Source organism: Bolinopsis microptera, chromosome 12, assembly GCF_026151205.1.
Source record: "Bolinopsis microptera isolate Bmic1 chromosome 12, MBARI_Bmic_1.0, whole genome shotgun sequence".
Taxonomy (NCBI): domain Eukaryota; kingdom Metazoa; phylum Ctenophora; class Tentaculata; order Lobata; family Bolinopsidae; genus Bolinopsis; species Bolinopsis microptera.
In genome coordinates, this window is record NC_087083.1 from 8772425 (window position 1) to 8788321 (window position 15897).

General features: G+C 35.3%; 1 protein-coding gene across 11 annotated transcripts; it reads right to left on the reverse strand.

Annotated features, from left to right (window-relative positions):
* Window positions 1-727: 727 nt before the first annotated feature.
* Window positions 728-15576, reverse strand: LOC134824064 (uncharacterized). Of its 11 annotated transcripts, XM_063835756.1 has the most exons (33): window positions 15253-15570; window positions 15069-15083; window positions 14638-14802; window positions 14156-14266; window positions 13775-13927; window positions 13522-13638; window positions 12943-13093; window positions 12704-12810; window positions 12079-12258; window positions 11882-11962; window positions 11534-11617; window positions 11235-11336; window positions 10993-11032; window positions 10657-10765; window positions 10377-10521; window positions 10066-10183; window positions 9727-9858; window positions 9367-9571; window positions 9063-9161; window positions 8045-8634; window positions 7642-7843; window positions 7221-7405; window positions 6959-7115; window positions 6473-6784; window positions 6135-6244; window positions 5784-5934; window positions 5428-5548; window positions 5111-5300; window positions 4454-4667; window positions 3930-4076; window positions 3604-3659; window positions 2063-2162; window positions 761-1452 (listed from the first exon to the last, which is right to left on the reverse strand). In XM_063835756.1, the coding sequence occupies exons 1-33, from the start codon at window positions 15566-15568 to the stop codon at window positions 1024-1026; spliced, it is 5394 nt and encodes a 1797-aa protein (XP_063691826.1). In that variant the 5' UTR covers window positions 15569-15570; the 3' UTR covers window positions 761-1023. The 11 variants fall into 11 exon arrangements, with proteins under 11 accessions (XP_063691832.1, XP_063691830.1, XP_063691836.1 ...); XM_063835762.1 differs by lacking the exon at window positions 2063-2162 and having other exon boundaries at window positions 728-1452; XM_063835760.1 differs by lacking the exon at window positions 2063-2162 and having other exon boundaries at window positions 728-1452; window positions 12638-12810.
* Between the last annotated feature and the right edge of the window lie 321 nt (window positions 15577-15897).

The following is a 15897-nucleotide window of genomic DNA, read 5'->3' on the forward strand; positions in this document are numbered from 1 at the left end:
AGATACGGTTTGGTTGTATTGATAGTTTGTATCATGTTCTATGTTTTATTGATACCAAATGCTTATTTATGATTAATTTACTGCAAAACATATTGCTGTTTTGATTGTCTCTCGATGATTTAAGATTTTAAGACCACTTAATATTTTCTACAACATGCTAGTAATTATTCTATCGACATTTTTTAAACGAATGACTTACCTAATTTTAAGCGTTTTATATTATATTAATCAATAGTCGGCCGGGTGGTGTAGGGGTTAGGTAAACACGCATGCATCTCAAGCAGGAAGGCGGGTTCTCAAAATCCGGTCGAATGCAGTCGGCCAGTTCCAAGCTGTGATTTGGTTAAGCTTTGGCTGGTGCTACCACTCTGGCTCGTAGGAGTAACCCCCTACTGTTAGTTAGTACCTCGGCACAAGTGGTTAGGGTTACCGAAAAGGAGTATAAGCACCTCAGGCCATCCCAACTTGTGGGAGAGACCTGCCCTTGTATTGTGTTATATACTATTAATCAATTGCAAAGCTGATATTCATAAGGAGCAATGTATAAGTTCTAAGACTTAATGATGTTCAGCCCAAATAAAACTTTCGTTTGTTAGTTGGGCTAATCATCAAGGACACCTGATAGTTGCATTTCACACATGATGTACGGTCCAACTAAAAGTTTGATTTATTACATACAACTTTTAGTTGGACTGTACTTTAATTTGTTTGAACAGCAATTGATTTTAAATTCTATCATTAACAAAATCAGATAGTATATAAGAATAGTAGAAATCAAAAATGTTTACGGAAATCAATAAATCAAGATTGAAAGTGCCAAAAATCACACGTAATAAGAAAAATTCGTTCGCTTACACGTTTCTCTTGATCAGGTTTTTTTTTTTTTAATTCAAAATAAGCTTTGCCTTCAAAGTAGAGCACTCAAAAAAAGCTGACTAACCACTCGATTGTTAATTCATCAAAAAATTAATCCACAAAACATTCAGCACGGTTGCAAAACTGACAATAACTAAAAGGGAAAACTCAACAACTAGTGCTCATGTCTTCATCTCCATGGAAACCAGAGTCAGAAGCAATATCCGTTCTCCTCCGCGGGACTACAATAGATATGCCTGCTTCCGAGGGAACCATCCCTCCCTCCGCTTTCTCTACAAATTTCACCCACGAGTCACTACCTTGATTGAATATATCACTGACTTCCTCAACTGGACTGAACACATCGTTTGGGGTGTTTGCTCGGTTATGGTGATTACTGTGGTGTCCACTAGAATGTGTTGATTCGTCCACCAGTGAACCATGGGATTGTGCTTTGGAGAAAATGTTGTGGAAATGAGATCGTCCGATGATGCTCAAGAAGTGGGATGACTTAGTATGTTCGAAGATGGTAGTGCCGGGCTCTTGAGACTTTCTGTTACAACGGGTGTTGTCATGGTGCTTTGCCCTCTTGCTCTTCTGAAATAGTTAATAATAATAGATAAAAGTTGGAGTTTATTATAATGCTTTTGCTTCAGTTTAAACTTAGAGCTACTGTCGAGTTATTCATATTCATATTCAAACTTTCTCTATTTAATTAATTAATTAATTTTGTTATGAAATTTAAATGTTGAAAATAGCAAGAAATTATTTTATTTTTTCACACACCGATCACTAGGAACAGCAAATAAATAACTTAAAATCCTGGTCACCTAAAATACAGCACAATTCGAAATACGATTATCTCATTTGAGATTATATTTATATTCGTCGTTAATGTAAAAGAACACGCTTTTGAAAGAAGTAACACAGGAAAACCATACAAGTTATTTAATCTTTTAATCTCTGGAAATTGAACATCACTCTATTTTAAAGTCATTAAACTAAAAACGAAAACGATTGGATGGAATAGTCCACGGTTTTAGAACACACGATTTTCATTTCTAGAACTGCGTCATTGGCTTCACACATGACTAATGACCAAGTTTATGAATTCATTTAGATGGACATACAAGCTCTTAAACTTAATTTATATTATAGCTTTATAGGCATAACCATGCTCACACGCATCCAGTTTTGACAAACTTACCACCGTTGAAACGCTGTTAGTGTTACCAGAATTGCTGCTAGATGCACTTATAGTTTGACATTGTGGTTGTGACTGTCGCTGTCGTGGAGCTATTACCTGTCTTTATTGTGGAAATGAACACTAGCAAGATGGTAATATATGCGATACATTTTTTACTTTCGAATTAAAACAAAAAGGTAACGGATCACAATGGACATTCCATATACTTTTTGTACATGTACATTTAATAAATTTTAAAAAACAATAAAAAACGAAGTATATTCGATACAAGTACATACAAAGTAGCCAGCTTAATAGTTGTGAGGCAAGCCGAAAAGACATCATACATACAAGCGTGAAAGGCAAACATGGTCTCATGAATTTGGCAGCTTTGGCATTATATGAAAATAAGGTTAAATGATTATGATTCACTTGAATTTAATACGCATTTTTCCGTTTTGGAATTCAAATTTGATTAACAAAAGAGCAGCTCTGGAACCAAAATATTTTGACTACTTATACTTTTTATTACTTTTTCGTGATTTCATGGTCATGACTTGTATTGAAAGCTTCTTCAGTAGCTGGGCTAATGTTTTATGCCAGACCCAACTTGAGGTTTATAAGTCTAGACAATGCTATAATAATGTTCTGGCACGTCTTTGTGCCTCACTAATCTGGAATGCATTTGCGAAGTGTTCAACGCGGTGATCAGCCTCTCCTAAAAAAACACGGTGATCATTCATCAGAATCTTTGATCATTTGTATCTAACTTAACTCTTTCAGCTTTTGTAAATGTAAGTCCCATATAAATTTCAATTCGCTTTTTAAATCTAAAAAAATGCTGTGATTATATATCTGCCCTGAGTCAAATCAAAAAGCAAGGAAAATTGTGTTACCTTCAAGGTTTTGCTTTGTGGATTTTGTAAAAATTATTCTGACCAGTTTCATAAAGTTTAACTTTAAAGTCGTCGCCAATGATGACATCGATCTGGAAAATTATTGGTTGAATATTCTAAATATTTTTGGGAATCAATCGGCTTTAAGTTATTTTGATTAAGGCGGCCAATTATTTATAAAATTATATGTGTGAATGGCAATACACGTGAGATCGATATTCAAAAGTTCAATGTGGATGGAAAATGCATCATTCTGAGATTTCGGTTTTTATCACATCGAAATATATCCACCCCAACCGATAATACAGCCGATTTAAATGTAAAACACTCCACACAGCGTGATAAAAACAAAATCGATCACGATGACGTTCTAATAATCTTTGCACATGTATTCGCACGTTCCACCATTATTACTAACCATCCAATTTTCAATACAGACAGAAAGAAAAATGTCATATGATCATATGTAGCAGGAACATTGTTTCGCTAAGTAGAAGAGATAATGGGAGGCCGACGGCCAGGCCCCCTCACAAAATAACAAACTGAATAAATAACTCTTTCAAGCTAAGATAAGGACACAATATTAAGAGAATAAGCTAAGATAAGGACACAATAAGCTAAGATAAGGACACAGTGTAGCGTCAATAAAACCAACACCAACAATACCTAAAGTTGAGTTTAGCAAGTATTTCTTGCGGATCGATTCGGTATTGTATCGTTGTCTGAGACATTTCATGTGAGCGATTAAGAAGAAACACCTTATCAATGATAAGGTAATCACCTCTTCACCCCATCATTCTTAGCTAAAGACGATTAACACATGTTTTTGAAATCTCCTGTTACCATAAACTTTCGTATCACTTATATGTTTCATCAAGCCCCTTCCAGTTATATTTATTGCTGACCGAAAGATCAGTGCCCCGGCTTTTAATTAAAACGATTCGACTTGCTCGATCAATGCCATTTTATATATAACTCTAATACCAACTTACTTTTCGCATATGAAGCTCCCCAAGCCCATGTCCCATGGAAGCAAAGGCATCCCCCATCTTCTCCATCTGGGATCCCTTGTATGCAGCCCGCCAGCAATTCTTAACTTCATCAGAAAGAACTACAAGAACAAGGAAGGTGATTGCTCCCTGAAGAAAAATCAAATAACAGTTAGCTAACTAGTTACGTAAATAAGCATTACTGGGAATTTGGCAATCTAGCTTAAGCTAGGCACAGTTGGAACACCTGGGGCACAAAAACTAGTAAGTAGTAATGCACATTTAATTTTGCTCGCTTTTGTGTGGGGGTATTAGAAATGCGTAGCTTGGTAAGGTAATTCAAAAGTTCATTATCTGAAGCTGGTATTGTAAACTGTCAAAGGTATAACAAGTAAAACTGTGTTTGCCAATGCGTTATAGAAAAATAGCATTCGTATAAGCTATTATATGCCAAATTTTGATTCGCAAATTTTTCGTAGGGTTTGTCTAACATAATTTGAAGAAGCTGAAGATAAGTAAATACACACCTGCATCCCGAGAACTATGTTGAAGACCCATTGTAATATCGTGCTGTAGTGTCCACCTGTGGTGTCCAAGATAACAAAGGGTGCCACCACCCAGGCGATACCCGTCGCTGTGGCTATCGAGCCAACTGCTTTCGCTTGTTTCTTCCAGAAGCTAGTTTGATCTTGAGACTTGCTGGTGCTTTGTCTCTTCGACTTCACCACCACTAGTGTCACTCTAAAATGTAGAGATTATAATTATAGTTATTGCACTATTATGAGTTTATCAGTTTTGTTTGTCTGTTTTTCTCACGTACAAAATAAACGTATATAATATATGGCATGGTCTAAAACGTTGCATTGTTTATGATCTTGTGATTTCCTATGCTAGTAATTGCTAAACAATATAGCTCATTTGTATTTCATTGTGGATTAAGCTACAATAATTACTGCTATTGTCTCTCGTGTCCTGCTAATTTACTAGGTTGCCGTTTGGTGTGAGCAATAGCGAACAGCACGCACACTCCTTTGCCCCGTCAACCTATATCTAATCTATTCAAGGAGTGACAGCCATACTACACATTGAATTAGGATTCCATTAAATATCAAATTAGTTTATTGTAAACTTGTTTATTCTGTAATAAATGGCATAAAATTTAAATTGTTGTTTAACTGAATTACCTGACGAAGAAGAATAGAGAAAAACACACCACCACATAGAGCGGTCCAAGGAAAAGGTACATAAGAGTGTTGGGTGTGTCTAGGAAGCAGACATTGTCAAACTCAAACCCTCCTCGGATATATTGGAATTGGATGTCTGGCATTTTGAAGTGGAGGACTACGCCAATGATCGGTGGAATTAGAGCAACAGCTGAGGAAGATAGGGTTGTAGTTGTCATTGAAGTAATTGTGTTGATGTTGATGAACGTTGTGGTAATGTGTTCCATCTCAATAACAGTTAATAAGAAATAAAAATCTATTTAAAATAAGAAACTTACTATGTACAATGATAGCACATTTAGTTGTGTAGTAATCTATCTTCTTGCCGTATGATTTTAAAGCTTGAACTGTTTGTCTATACATGGTCACACCTTCGGCCATCATCCAGCCAAACACTGACTGCAAAATAATTTGTATTTAATATAAAGGTGATTCAGGAAGGTATAGATATTTAGGATACAAAAATAAGATGTCTGTATTATATAACGATTAAGCATTTAAATTAAGCATTTAAAAATATATTTTTTGAAGACTGGATAAAACTGCATTTATCCATATCATTCAAAATTGCTATGATCGAAATGACATGAGAAGAAATGCCTTTAAACAAATTTCTATTGTGATTGATTCTTACCAGCCACGCAAAGTGGGTGACAAATGTAGAAATGTAACATCCAGTGACGCTCCCAATAGTGGTCTCCAATGACAGGAATGCCAGATTCGCAATGATAGATGAAAATATTAAGCAGAGGTGAATTCGGATGATATCCCGATTTCTAAGTTTTCTGAAATTATGGTTTTCATGTTAGTGTGTAAAGAGAGTCATCACTGAAACATTCATAATTTAACTTCACTGGATATCATATAACTACCATGGGATTTAACTTGTTACGTCTGGTACTACTGTAAAAAATGAATTAATTCAATTCTCAAAGATAACTAGAATCAGGTATGCTATTCAAAAAATAAACGTTAAAAAGTTAACCTGAAAGGAATAAAGGCGATAGCAGTAGCAGATAGACATGCAACAGATATGGTGAGCATTATTTTCGTAGCTATACTCTGTGCTGGGTCTTCAATAAGATCCAAGCTAACCTGTCAATCAAAAAATCTTATTTCAAAATTCAAATAAATTTGACATCAATGTATTACAAATAAATTTACACAAAACCCAAATATCTACAATATTGCTTTAACATTGATAGGGTTTTGTTGCAGTTTATTTGATAGGATAATTTGCGATCAATAAGTTTCATCAAGGATCGACGCTATGAATCCACGATATTTGTTGATAAACATTTTACCAAAGATAACGAAGCTTACCAGAACTGCAAAACTGGTGAGATGCGTGGACTGACAAATCGTCTTTCTTCCATCACAAATTGTTGTAACTCCCTCAGTTAACCACTGTCCCGTTGACGGGTCCAAATAACGACATTGTGTTGTACTGGTATTACATTTAATTTTCAGAGGGAAACTCAAATTGACATTAATGTTGTCGCTTTTGAACTCTGTCGTGATGCTTTTAACAGCTGTGCCGACCATTTTCTCTTTCGTTGTATTCTTTGGTGTGAACAGCTCCATATCATCAAACAGGGAAAACCCAACATTCCCGTTAAATCCAGTCCCCTCGATCTAATATAGGATGAGATTAGTAGCTCAGATGAAAAAAATAAAAATATCTTTTGCATGCTTAATGTCAAAACAAATGCAATAAGTTTCATGCAAATAATCTCTACCAAAATGTCTATGAAATTTTCGGTCACTGCCTCAAGACGGTTGGGTAGATGGTACTTAAAAGCAACTTACTTTATTGTCTGTAAGGAAGTTACTGCCTCCTTTCAGTAAATCACTCCCAGTAACTCCATACATTTTAACACCTGCTGATTCGATCATTCCCCCTGATTTAGCCAAGTTGATTGCGACTTTGTCAATAACTTTCCCAATGTTGGCTTTTTCCTCTTGACTGTTAAGAATAATTTAATAATAATCTTTTTATCCCATAAGTCAACATATTTTCTCAAACCTGATAACCATTACAACGATAATCAAATTCGTCTTTCAGTCTTACCTCTTGGGTCCATCAGGTGAGTTCGTCATCACAGCAGAAACAACATTATTAGTATCTGATTTCGCTTTTGCAGATGATAAGTCAACATTGTCAAGAAAGCTATCAAGATCGGCAGCAAGTTCACTGGGATTCGCTCCTTTTAACATTTCTGGGTCTGTTTCCACACACCCTGATCCACCTGTGTACTGAAGCGAAATTATACATTTAGTAATCTAGTCATTCATGGATCAGCAAAACAAACTTATCAGTAAAAAAGTTATCAATTTATTCTGATTTTATACAAAAATAATACAAATCTCTACAAAGAAAATAAATTTAGAATAATTTTTGCATACTCATAATTATGCAACTCAGTATATTTCTATACATAATTTCCAGTTATAAATATATCAAACAACAAAACCCTTAAAGCCTTAATTACCGGACATGTCATCAAACCGCAGGACTTCTTCGTTACTTCTCCATTTTTACAATCCACATATCGTAACCCTATTGCCCCATTGTTTCTTATGCATTTAAATGAGCCAAAGGTTCCATGCTCAATCGTTTTAGCTTCAGTCATTCCTTTTTCTTCGTAAGTACAGTTGAAACGGCAGGTGCTGTAGTCTGTGTCTGTACTATACCTGAACACATTCCTCATGAGGATTGTAAAACTGAATCTAGTTAATAAAGATATCTGAGCCATGTTAAATTATCGGTTATCAACTATTGATGACAAAATATTTGTGACTGCTATTTGGTATAAAAAAATGATTTTTGTAAATTGTTGAGCAACCAAACAAGTAAATCAACTTCTATTGAGCAATGTTCAAATGAGTACTAACCCCCCTAGCGAAGACGAACAACGCTTAGAACCACAAGTTCCATCAGAGCACATATCCAGCAGTGGACAATTCTCACCATCAAGGCATGATTCAAAGTAACACTCTGTGGAGCTTGAAACTGTATCTAAATCCGTTTCTTTAACAACAAATCTAACGCCATTCTTGCTAAAGGTTGTCTCGCTACAGGGTCCTGTTCCACAGCTACTGTGATCAATGTCTCCCCATTCACCATCAGAGTTGCAAATAACTGTCGCATGTGATTCGTTGTCTTCACTAATAGGGCAAAGGCTGGTTTGAGTCTCTCCAGCAAAAACTTGGTCGAAGGTGACGTTCCCTTTTAAAGGGCCAAGTTGAACTTCTTGTGCGCTACACTTGGGGGCAGGAGTACATGAGCCATAATCACGGACTATAATACTTCCAGAGCAACTGAGTTTAACTTCGCCTCCATATTGACAAGGAACAGAAACATTATCATCAACTTCAAAGGGTCCCTCTAAAGTGTACGGGTAATCAGTAGGAAAGTATTTAATATTATCTTCCTTATTCCAAGTCAGGTTCAAAGTTTTGGTCTTTCCCTCAGTCACACAAATCTGAAATGAATTAATAACTTGAATCATGAATGGCAAGAGGGCCAAATAATCTCAACCGTTTAGTGAATAGGTAAGAAAAAGAGATGAGATATTTAGATCCCGCTCATTTGATTATCTAACTTCTATTATAATATTGATTAATTGATAATTAATTAATAAATTGATAATGATTTTAGGGATAATATACGGTAGTAGAGACTAGGTAGGACAAGTGAAACTACTGTTTAGGAGGAAACGCGAGCTTTCAGTGTGCTACACTTCCATCAGGCTCAATAAGGCTTTTTAAACCAATTTCACAACTACAATTGAATACATTTACACTACATTTACACTACCGGATATTAACCCTAAAATCATTATCTTATCATGAGACTGATAAAAAGCAAACCTCTCAAAAATCTCATAATAAATTAATAGAGATAGCATACCTGGTGAGTACACGTATTCTCTTCAACTGATCGTTTACCAGTGCATCCATCACATTTGATCGTAACAGACCCATTACCGTATCCACAACTAACAACCATCTGAGGAGATATGGATGTAAATGTGTAGTAGAGAGGTTCATAACAACAAAATATCGTTAAATCTCCAGCTTATCTGTTGTTCGTAAAGTCGAAACTTTTGAAGGTTCAACTTTCGCCGGCCAAGCCCATATAATTTGCTGACAAAGTCAAATACAAACATAAAATGATAATCAATGAGGAACACAATGCAAAATACTGTCCATACCTGGGATTTGGCAGACAAAAACTCTGAAACTTCAATAGATCCAATAGAAGTTCCCTCAAGCTCTTTAACTTCGAATTCTAATATCTCTGTACTATCACATGGTAGTAAAGCTGAGCAGTTATCGTAGTTGATAGAGTAATCTTCAGAACACTGAGCCGTCCATTTTCCGTTTCCGCAGCAATTACCTTCGATATCGGCACCGTCCCTATTGATGGTAGTTGCATCATTTAAGAGTATAGCATTTGATAGCATTTAATTATAATATTGCGGAAATTGATGACAGTTTTTTTTAAATGTATCAAAATTTATTGCAAATTTAACTATTTGAAAACAAACTTAAATCAGTGAAAGTGTATTTACTTCAAGATCTGGAAAATCCTCGAATTGTTTGTGTAGGTAGAATCGTGAAGTCTTCCTTCCCTATTATAACACTGATAGAAGGGGCACTGTTCGCTTGATTCAGACTGTCTCCAAGTTCCGGCGTTGCATTCCCTATAAAGGGTTGGTCATTGTCAGTGATTTATTACATGTTTTTACAGCATTTTTTGCAATAACAGTTTATAAAAAATACATCTTACACGGGCAAGTGCATAAGTAGATCAAGTGCTAATAAATTAATTGCTTAAGTACAAGTACAAGTTTCATGACAAAAGTTATGGTTTTTTGTCATACAAAATTTTAAAAGTTTTGGTTTCTTACCAAGAAGATTTCTTATCACTATTAACAGTACACGGGACATTCACTTTGTCGCCATATTCTCCCCGGTCCAGAAAAAAGTAACCATAGTCGTTTTGAGTGAATAGAGGTCCACAGATACCTGAAGAATCTGTTATCAAACGCCTATAATTTGTACGTTAAATAGACCAATAGATCATTGATGATGTCCCAAAACATGTGTCAAGGAGCTTTATATATCGATAAATGTTGTTAATGATGCATTAACTCAATATTAGAAAAAAATAGAAATAAAAATAAAGTTTAATTTTTTTGCTGAGTCCTCATGAACTGACCGGCCGTGTAGGTTATCAAGCTGCAGTCATTGACATTATCTTCTTTTAAATATACACTTTCAACTGAATCTGTCAGAGTTATCATGTGCATTACTGATTGGTTTTCACTTTCATTGACTCTCACGAACGTTTCTATTGTATCTTTCTGCAAATTTCATTTCGGTATTTAGGATTATAAGATTAATACATGAAAAATGACGGTTTCCAAAAACTTCCCTTTAAGAATTCAGTTAGTTTGAACATTTGATTTCTAAACAAGTTTCAGAAGCGTTAAAATTACCGGTGTCTGAATAAACAATCGGAAGCCATCTTGAGAAGTTTTGAATGTAAGCAAAGCTGTAATGTTATTCGAAAATCCTCCGTTACTTGAAAATTTGCATTGTGTATCCCTGAATGATTAAACAGATTATGACAAATCGTAAATACGTTTTATATTCTTAAAGTGAGTTAATCTTACTCATAAGACAATTTGTAATCATACGGAAAAATAAACGGTAAAACACTTAACTTAGTGAATTAATTTGATTCATTATATCAAAACATATGCCCTTATAAAGCCCTATCCACATAGCCTAGTGAGCACTAGATGTACTGTGGCTCAAGTTGCAATACTTACGTGGTTGAATTCAACACGTTATCTTTCTTTGGCAAGGATCCTGTAAAATTATAACATAAGAATTGAAATGGTCAGTCGCAAAACTATAGTATTGGTACAATTTTGTTTGCATTTTGTGGATCTCCGATCTATATACTTATAGATAACTGTATGACTGCAAGGCGATACATAAACTGCATCGTATGAACGCGCTGATAAACACTTTTGAAAGCGGTCATAATTGACAATAAGAAATGACTCACTGAATTGATGTGCCATAATTTTCTGGGTAGAAGGTTCTATGTTCATTCTGGTTGGCGGAAAAGTGTTGAAATGGCTCCTCTCCTCTTTTTCTGAACTATCGTCTGTAATCGCAGATGTTTTGATAACTATGTAAGCATGATCATAACGAAACCTATCTTTTGATAGTTTTTTAAAGACAAGATTAGAGTTTAACCTTAAATTCTCAGTTATCAAGATTTTGTACTTGAATCCAAAGAAAATGTTTGTCTTAAAATTTCATTTCAGTAGTATATCAAAAGATTGTGTTGTGTATAATTACCTCCGCAAAATCCTTTCCACATGATAACATTATCAGTTGAGCAACTTTCCACCACTAGTTTATCGTTGTCAAGACCGCAACAATCTTTGAGATATTTGTCAAAATATACATAATATATATTTGATACAAGAGAAACGCCATTTTCAGACGTGAGGAGAGTTACCTCATACCTGAGTTAGGACTCCTCCAACTTCATTTAATCAATTCCTTTTGTAATGTGGTACATATTCCTAAATATGTGGTACATATTGATTAATCATAATAGCATAATTGACGTATAATTAACGAGGTTATAAGTTTTAAATGCTGGTTGCTGATGTTAGTTATCGAATAAAATATTACACATACTTTCATTCTTAAGACATTGTTCAATTTCACTCGTTGCTGATTCCTCCACCGATTTATCGTTGATGCAGTATCTCAATTCGACTGAAAAGAATTTTCAACAAAGTTTCAACAAGTTCAACAATGAATCATTGACTTTTTCCGTCGTTCCATACCAATTATATGAGAATATGATAACTAACGAGAAACTCTGCACTTACCACGAATCATCATTCCATCGTTCCACACAAAATTTGCCGCAAAATTCACAGGTCCGCCTGCATCGCCATCGCTCAATTTGAAGAATTTTCCTTTACTGTTGGTTTTAGAATTAAATTCCTCTTGAATAAACATTCCCTCGCTTATGGCAACATTTGAGTATCGATTCAGTTGGATAGCATCTGGAAAGAAAAATGTTAGAAGTTTCAATAATATATTATCTGACATACTTGTTTGTTAGTTTGCTAAATATGATTTAGATCTTGGCTCTTAAATCCCTTTAAAAGTTTAAAGGCTGTATAACAATAAATTCTGACGCCTGAAACGTGAATAAAAAAGTATCAACGTAACTGTAAACACAAACATGCATGATGATTGTGCGTTTGCTTCACCGGGCTTTAAGAAAATAAAACCATGGAGTTACATAAATAGATTTGTTTCATGGAAATATTTTAGAAAAACGATAGAGTCTTCACAAGTACATATCCGACTGAGGGAGACAAACTATCAATTGAACAAGGCCAAAAAGAGAAAACAAGAAAATAAGTAAAACTCGCAGACCTGACGAGGAGTAGTCAGACAGGCTCATGCTATTGCTATAAGACACACTCAGCGGCATATACATACTCTTAGTCTTCTCCAAATTACGTAAGTTCTCCATGTCAAAATCAACATTGTATGTGATATCTTTGAAGTTAACTAGCTGCCCAGATTCTATGTTTCCGAGTTCGTACCTTACAAATTTTGGTTTAAATGTTTACTTCATTTTTGTAACATTTAAATATTGGCAGTAATTATGGTATAAGTCATATTATATTATATGCAATTAAACATTCGAAATTTTTAGAGCTAATTTAGCACTAAACCTTCTCCAACGTCGTTGAACTTCCAAATTCGTATGTTCAGGATCAGCAAAGTCCTTCAAAGGATCTATATTGATATGAGAAATCTTGACGCTCACATCAACCTTGTGGAACTCCAAAACTGGTAAAAGTGGTATTGGAGACCGTCCTGTATCTGAAGAAAAGGTATTGGTTAAGAGAACATGGTTCAATAAACATTACAAGTTACTGAGCCAAGATGACCGTTCTAAATTTAATAAAACAATATTGCAGGAAGATAGTGAGATGTCGATGGTAAGATATCGTAGGGAAACTGGGATGCATCTATCGATTCAGAAATTATACACTATACGGTGTACATCATGTGTTCTTTTTATACCGAGGACACTTCGGCAAACTTTCATCTTGTTCTTAAGTTATAATATCGTTAACCAAAATGTTTTAAGATACGTTTTGTTTTGTTGCCCGGACGGTGCCGGTAGTTCTAATGACCAATTTACAAAAAGTTATATACATAATACATATATTATTTAAAGAACTGCATCCCGACGTAAGTGTTCGAAACGTTAAGTGGATAAATACGTAGACTCAAACATGTTTTACCTAAACAAGGGCCGTTGATATAGCTGGCATCGTCGTCAAATGACAGTATCGGAAAGTCCCCCACTCGGAGTGAGTATTCTCCGTTTTTCATCAAAGTTATCCCTCTGCATAATTCACCTGATGAAGATAAAACATTGCTGATTAACAAATAATAAATTAAACTATCAATTATTGGATTAGGTCTATCCATTTATAAACGGAGCAATTGCTAACAAATTATTTCGATCGATATTGGAGTAAATTATAAAATTACCCTCAATGAACTCGGTGAGACATTTATTCTTTACACTTTCAATATTGTCATTTCCAGCTGCATCCTCTTTGGGATAAGAATAGTTCTCTCTACGGTAGAGATTTTCTTTTGACTCCTCTAGTTTGGTGCCGCTGTGCTTACACCATCCTCTTGCTGAGGAATCAAGGATATCAGGATATGTAAATCACATGGTCTGTTATATGTGAGAAATTCGAAAAAGTTAAACTTCTATGTGGTAGAATCACAGTGCAAAACTAAAATGAAATATTGCAAAGACTTGCTCCTTCATAAGTTCTTCACCCTGTAGATTTTCATTTATAAATGTATAAATATACATTCAGGATACTTACACGAGGATACTATATACTATATATTACTTACACGATTCCCCGTGAACGATGTTGAGATTCTCGTACAGTGAAGATGTCTTCATTTGTAGTTTATTGTACAGGTCTAAGTAGATGTGACTTCTAGTGCAACGTTTCAGGGTGTCTGAGGATTAGTTAGTGTGTTAACTACTATGTTGTAGTGTATTTTATATAACTTCCTAATCTCCCCAGGAATCTCCCCAGGAATCTCCCCAGGAATCTCCCCAGGAATCTCTCCAGGAATCTCCCCAGGAATCTCCCCAGGAATCTCCCCAGGAATCTCCCCAGGAATCTCCCCAGGAATCTCCCCAGGAATCTCCCCAGGAATCTCCCCAGGAATCTCCCCAGGAATCTCCCCAGGAATCTCCCCAGGAATATCCTCAGGAATCTCCTCAGGAATCTCCCCAATTGTCGGGAATCATGCTTTCATGAAAATACATTTTTCTGTCAATTTTCTAATTTCGTACTCACAGCATATTAATTTTGTAAACTTACATGTTATGTTAAATTTTAGCCCAGTCACGAGTGTTAAGGAACACTTGTCTCCTTTCTTTTCTATCGTTTCCTTATGAGCAAGGAGATCAACTCCGTAAACAGACATTATCTTTTGTGGCTGTTCTGTTGCTTCCAAAGAATCCAAGTAAAATGATAAAGATATACCTGTTATTAACAGTTATTAAACAGTGTTAAACATGTGTTGAATACTGTCAAACAATGTAAAATAGTTTTAAATAGTGTTAAATAAGTACACAACCGATTCGTAGTTGCAATATTTTTGTGGTTGAATTGTGGTGGCAATATTTTCTATTATGAACGAATAAAGTATATTTGAGCAAAAAAGGTACAGTAAGTTGCTCGTTTCAGTATGATAGTCAAATATCTATTTGAAGACGTAATCAGCGTCTACAGCAAGTAGAACAACATACCTGTCGAATCGTCATCTGAAATGAAAGGCACCGTTAGTTCAGAAAAGTTTTAAAACCCAACAAGCAATAAAAACCACTGTTCACTTCAGATGAAAAAGAAATGTATCGTAATCAGAAATAGCTAAACAAATTTACTCAATAAAACGTCATAAAACAAATTTCACTACCACATTAATTAACGAACCTGTTGATTTAAAGCTAATCTGTGACCCCTCCCCCTCCAGTAATGACAAATCTAAGCTCCCGAACATATGCCTGGAAGGAGGAGGCTTAGGAGGAGTGGTTCCACTCCAACTCCGCTTCATGCTATCAAGGTCACCCGACCAGGAGCGGCCGATGTTGCTACTGTACTTGGAAGATATCAGATTACTGTAACGAGATGGCCGTGCTTTCTCTAGTGTGTTGGAGCGAATTCTGCTGTCGCTGGTACCCAAGAGTGGCGCTGCAGAGTTGACGAAGGACACAGCCACCATCATTGTTATCAGACCCATGGATGTCATGGTGACCTGGTCATGGAAATAATAATATTGAGTTGAATAAAACTTTCAATTTTATGTCATTCATCACAGAGTATTGGAGAATCATATCAAAACCAATCAGCAATTTAATATGTTTTGAGGGAGATGCATTATCAATTCAGTAATATGATTAGATACAACAATGATTTATCAAACATGAAGATATGTAATATGATATGGAGTAATTCTTAATAATTCTTATAAATGCGCCCATAAAAATCATTGAAGGAGTTAAGTAATTCATATCTACAAACTATTAAAATGGCTGGCTGATGATAAATGTGGTATACCGATAGATATATAATAAACAT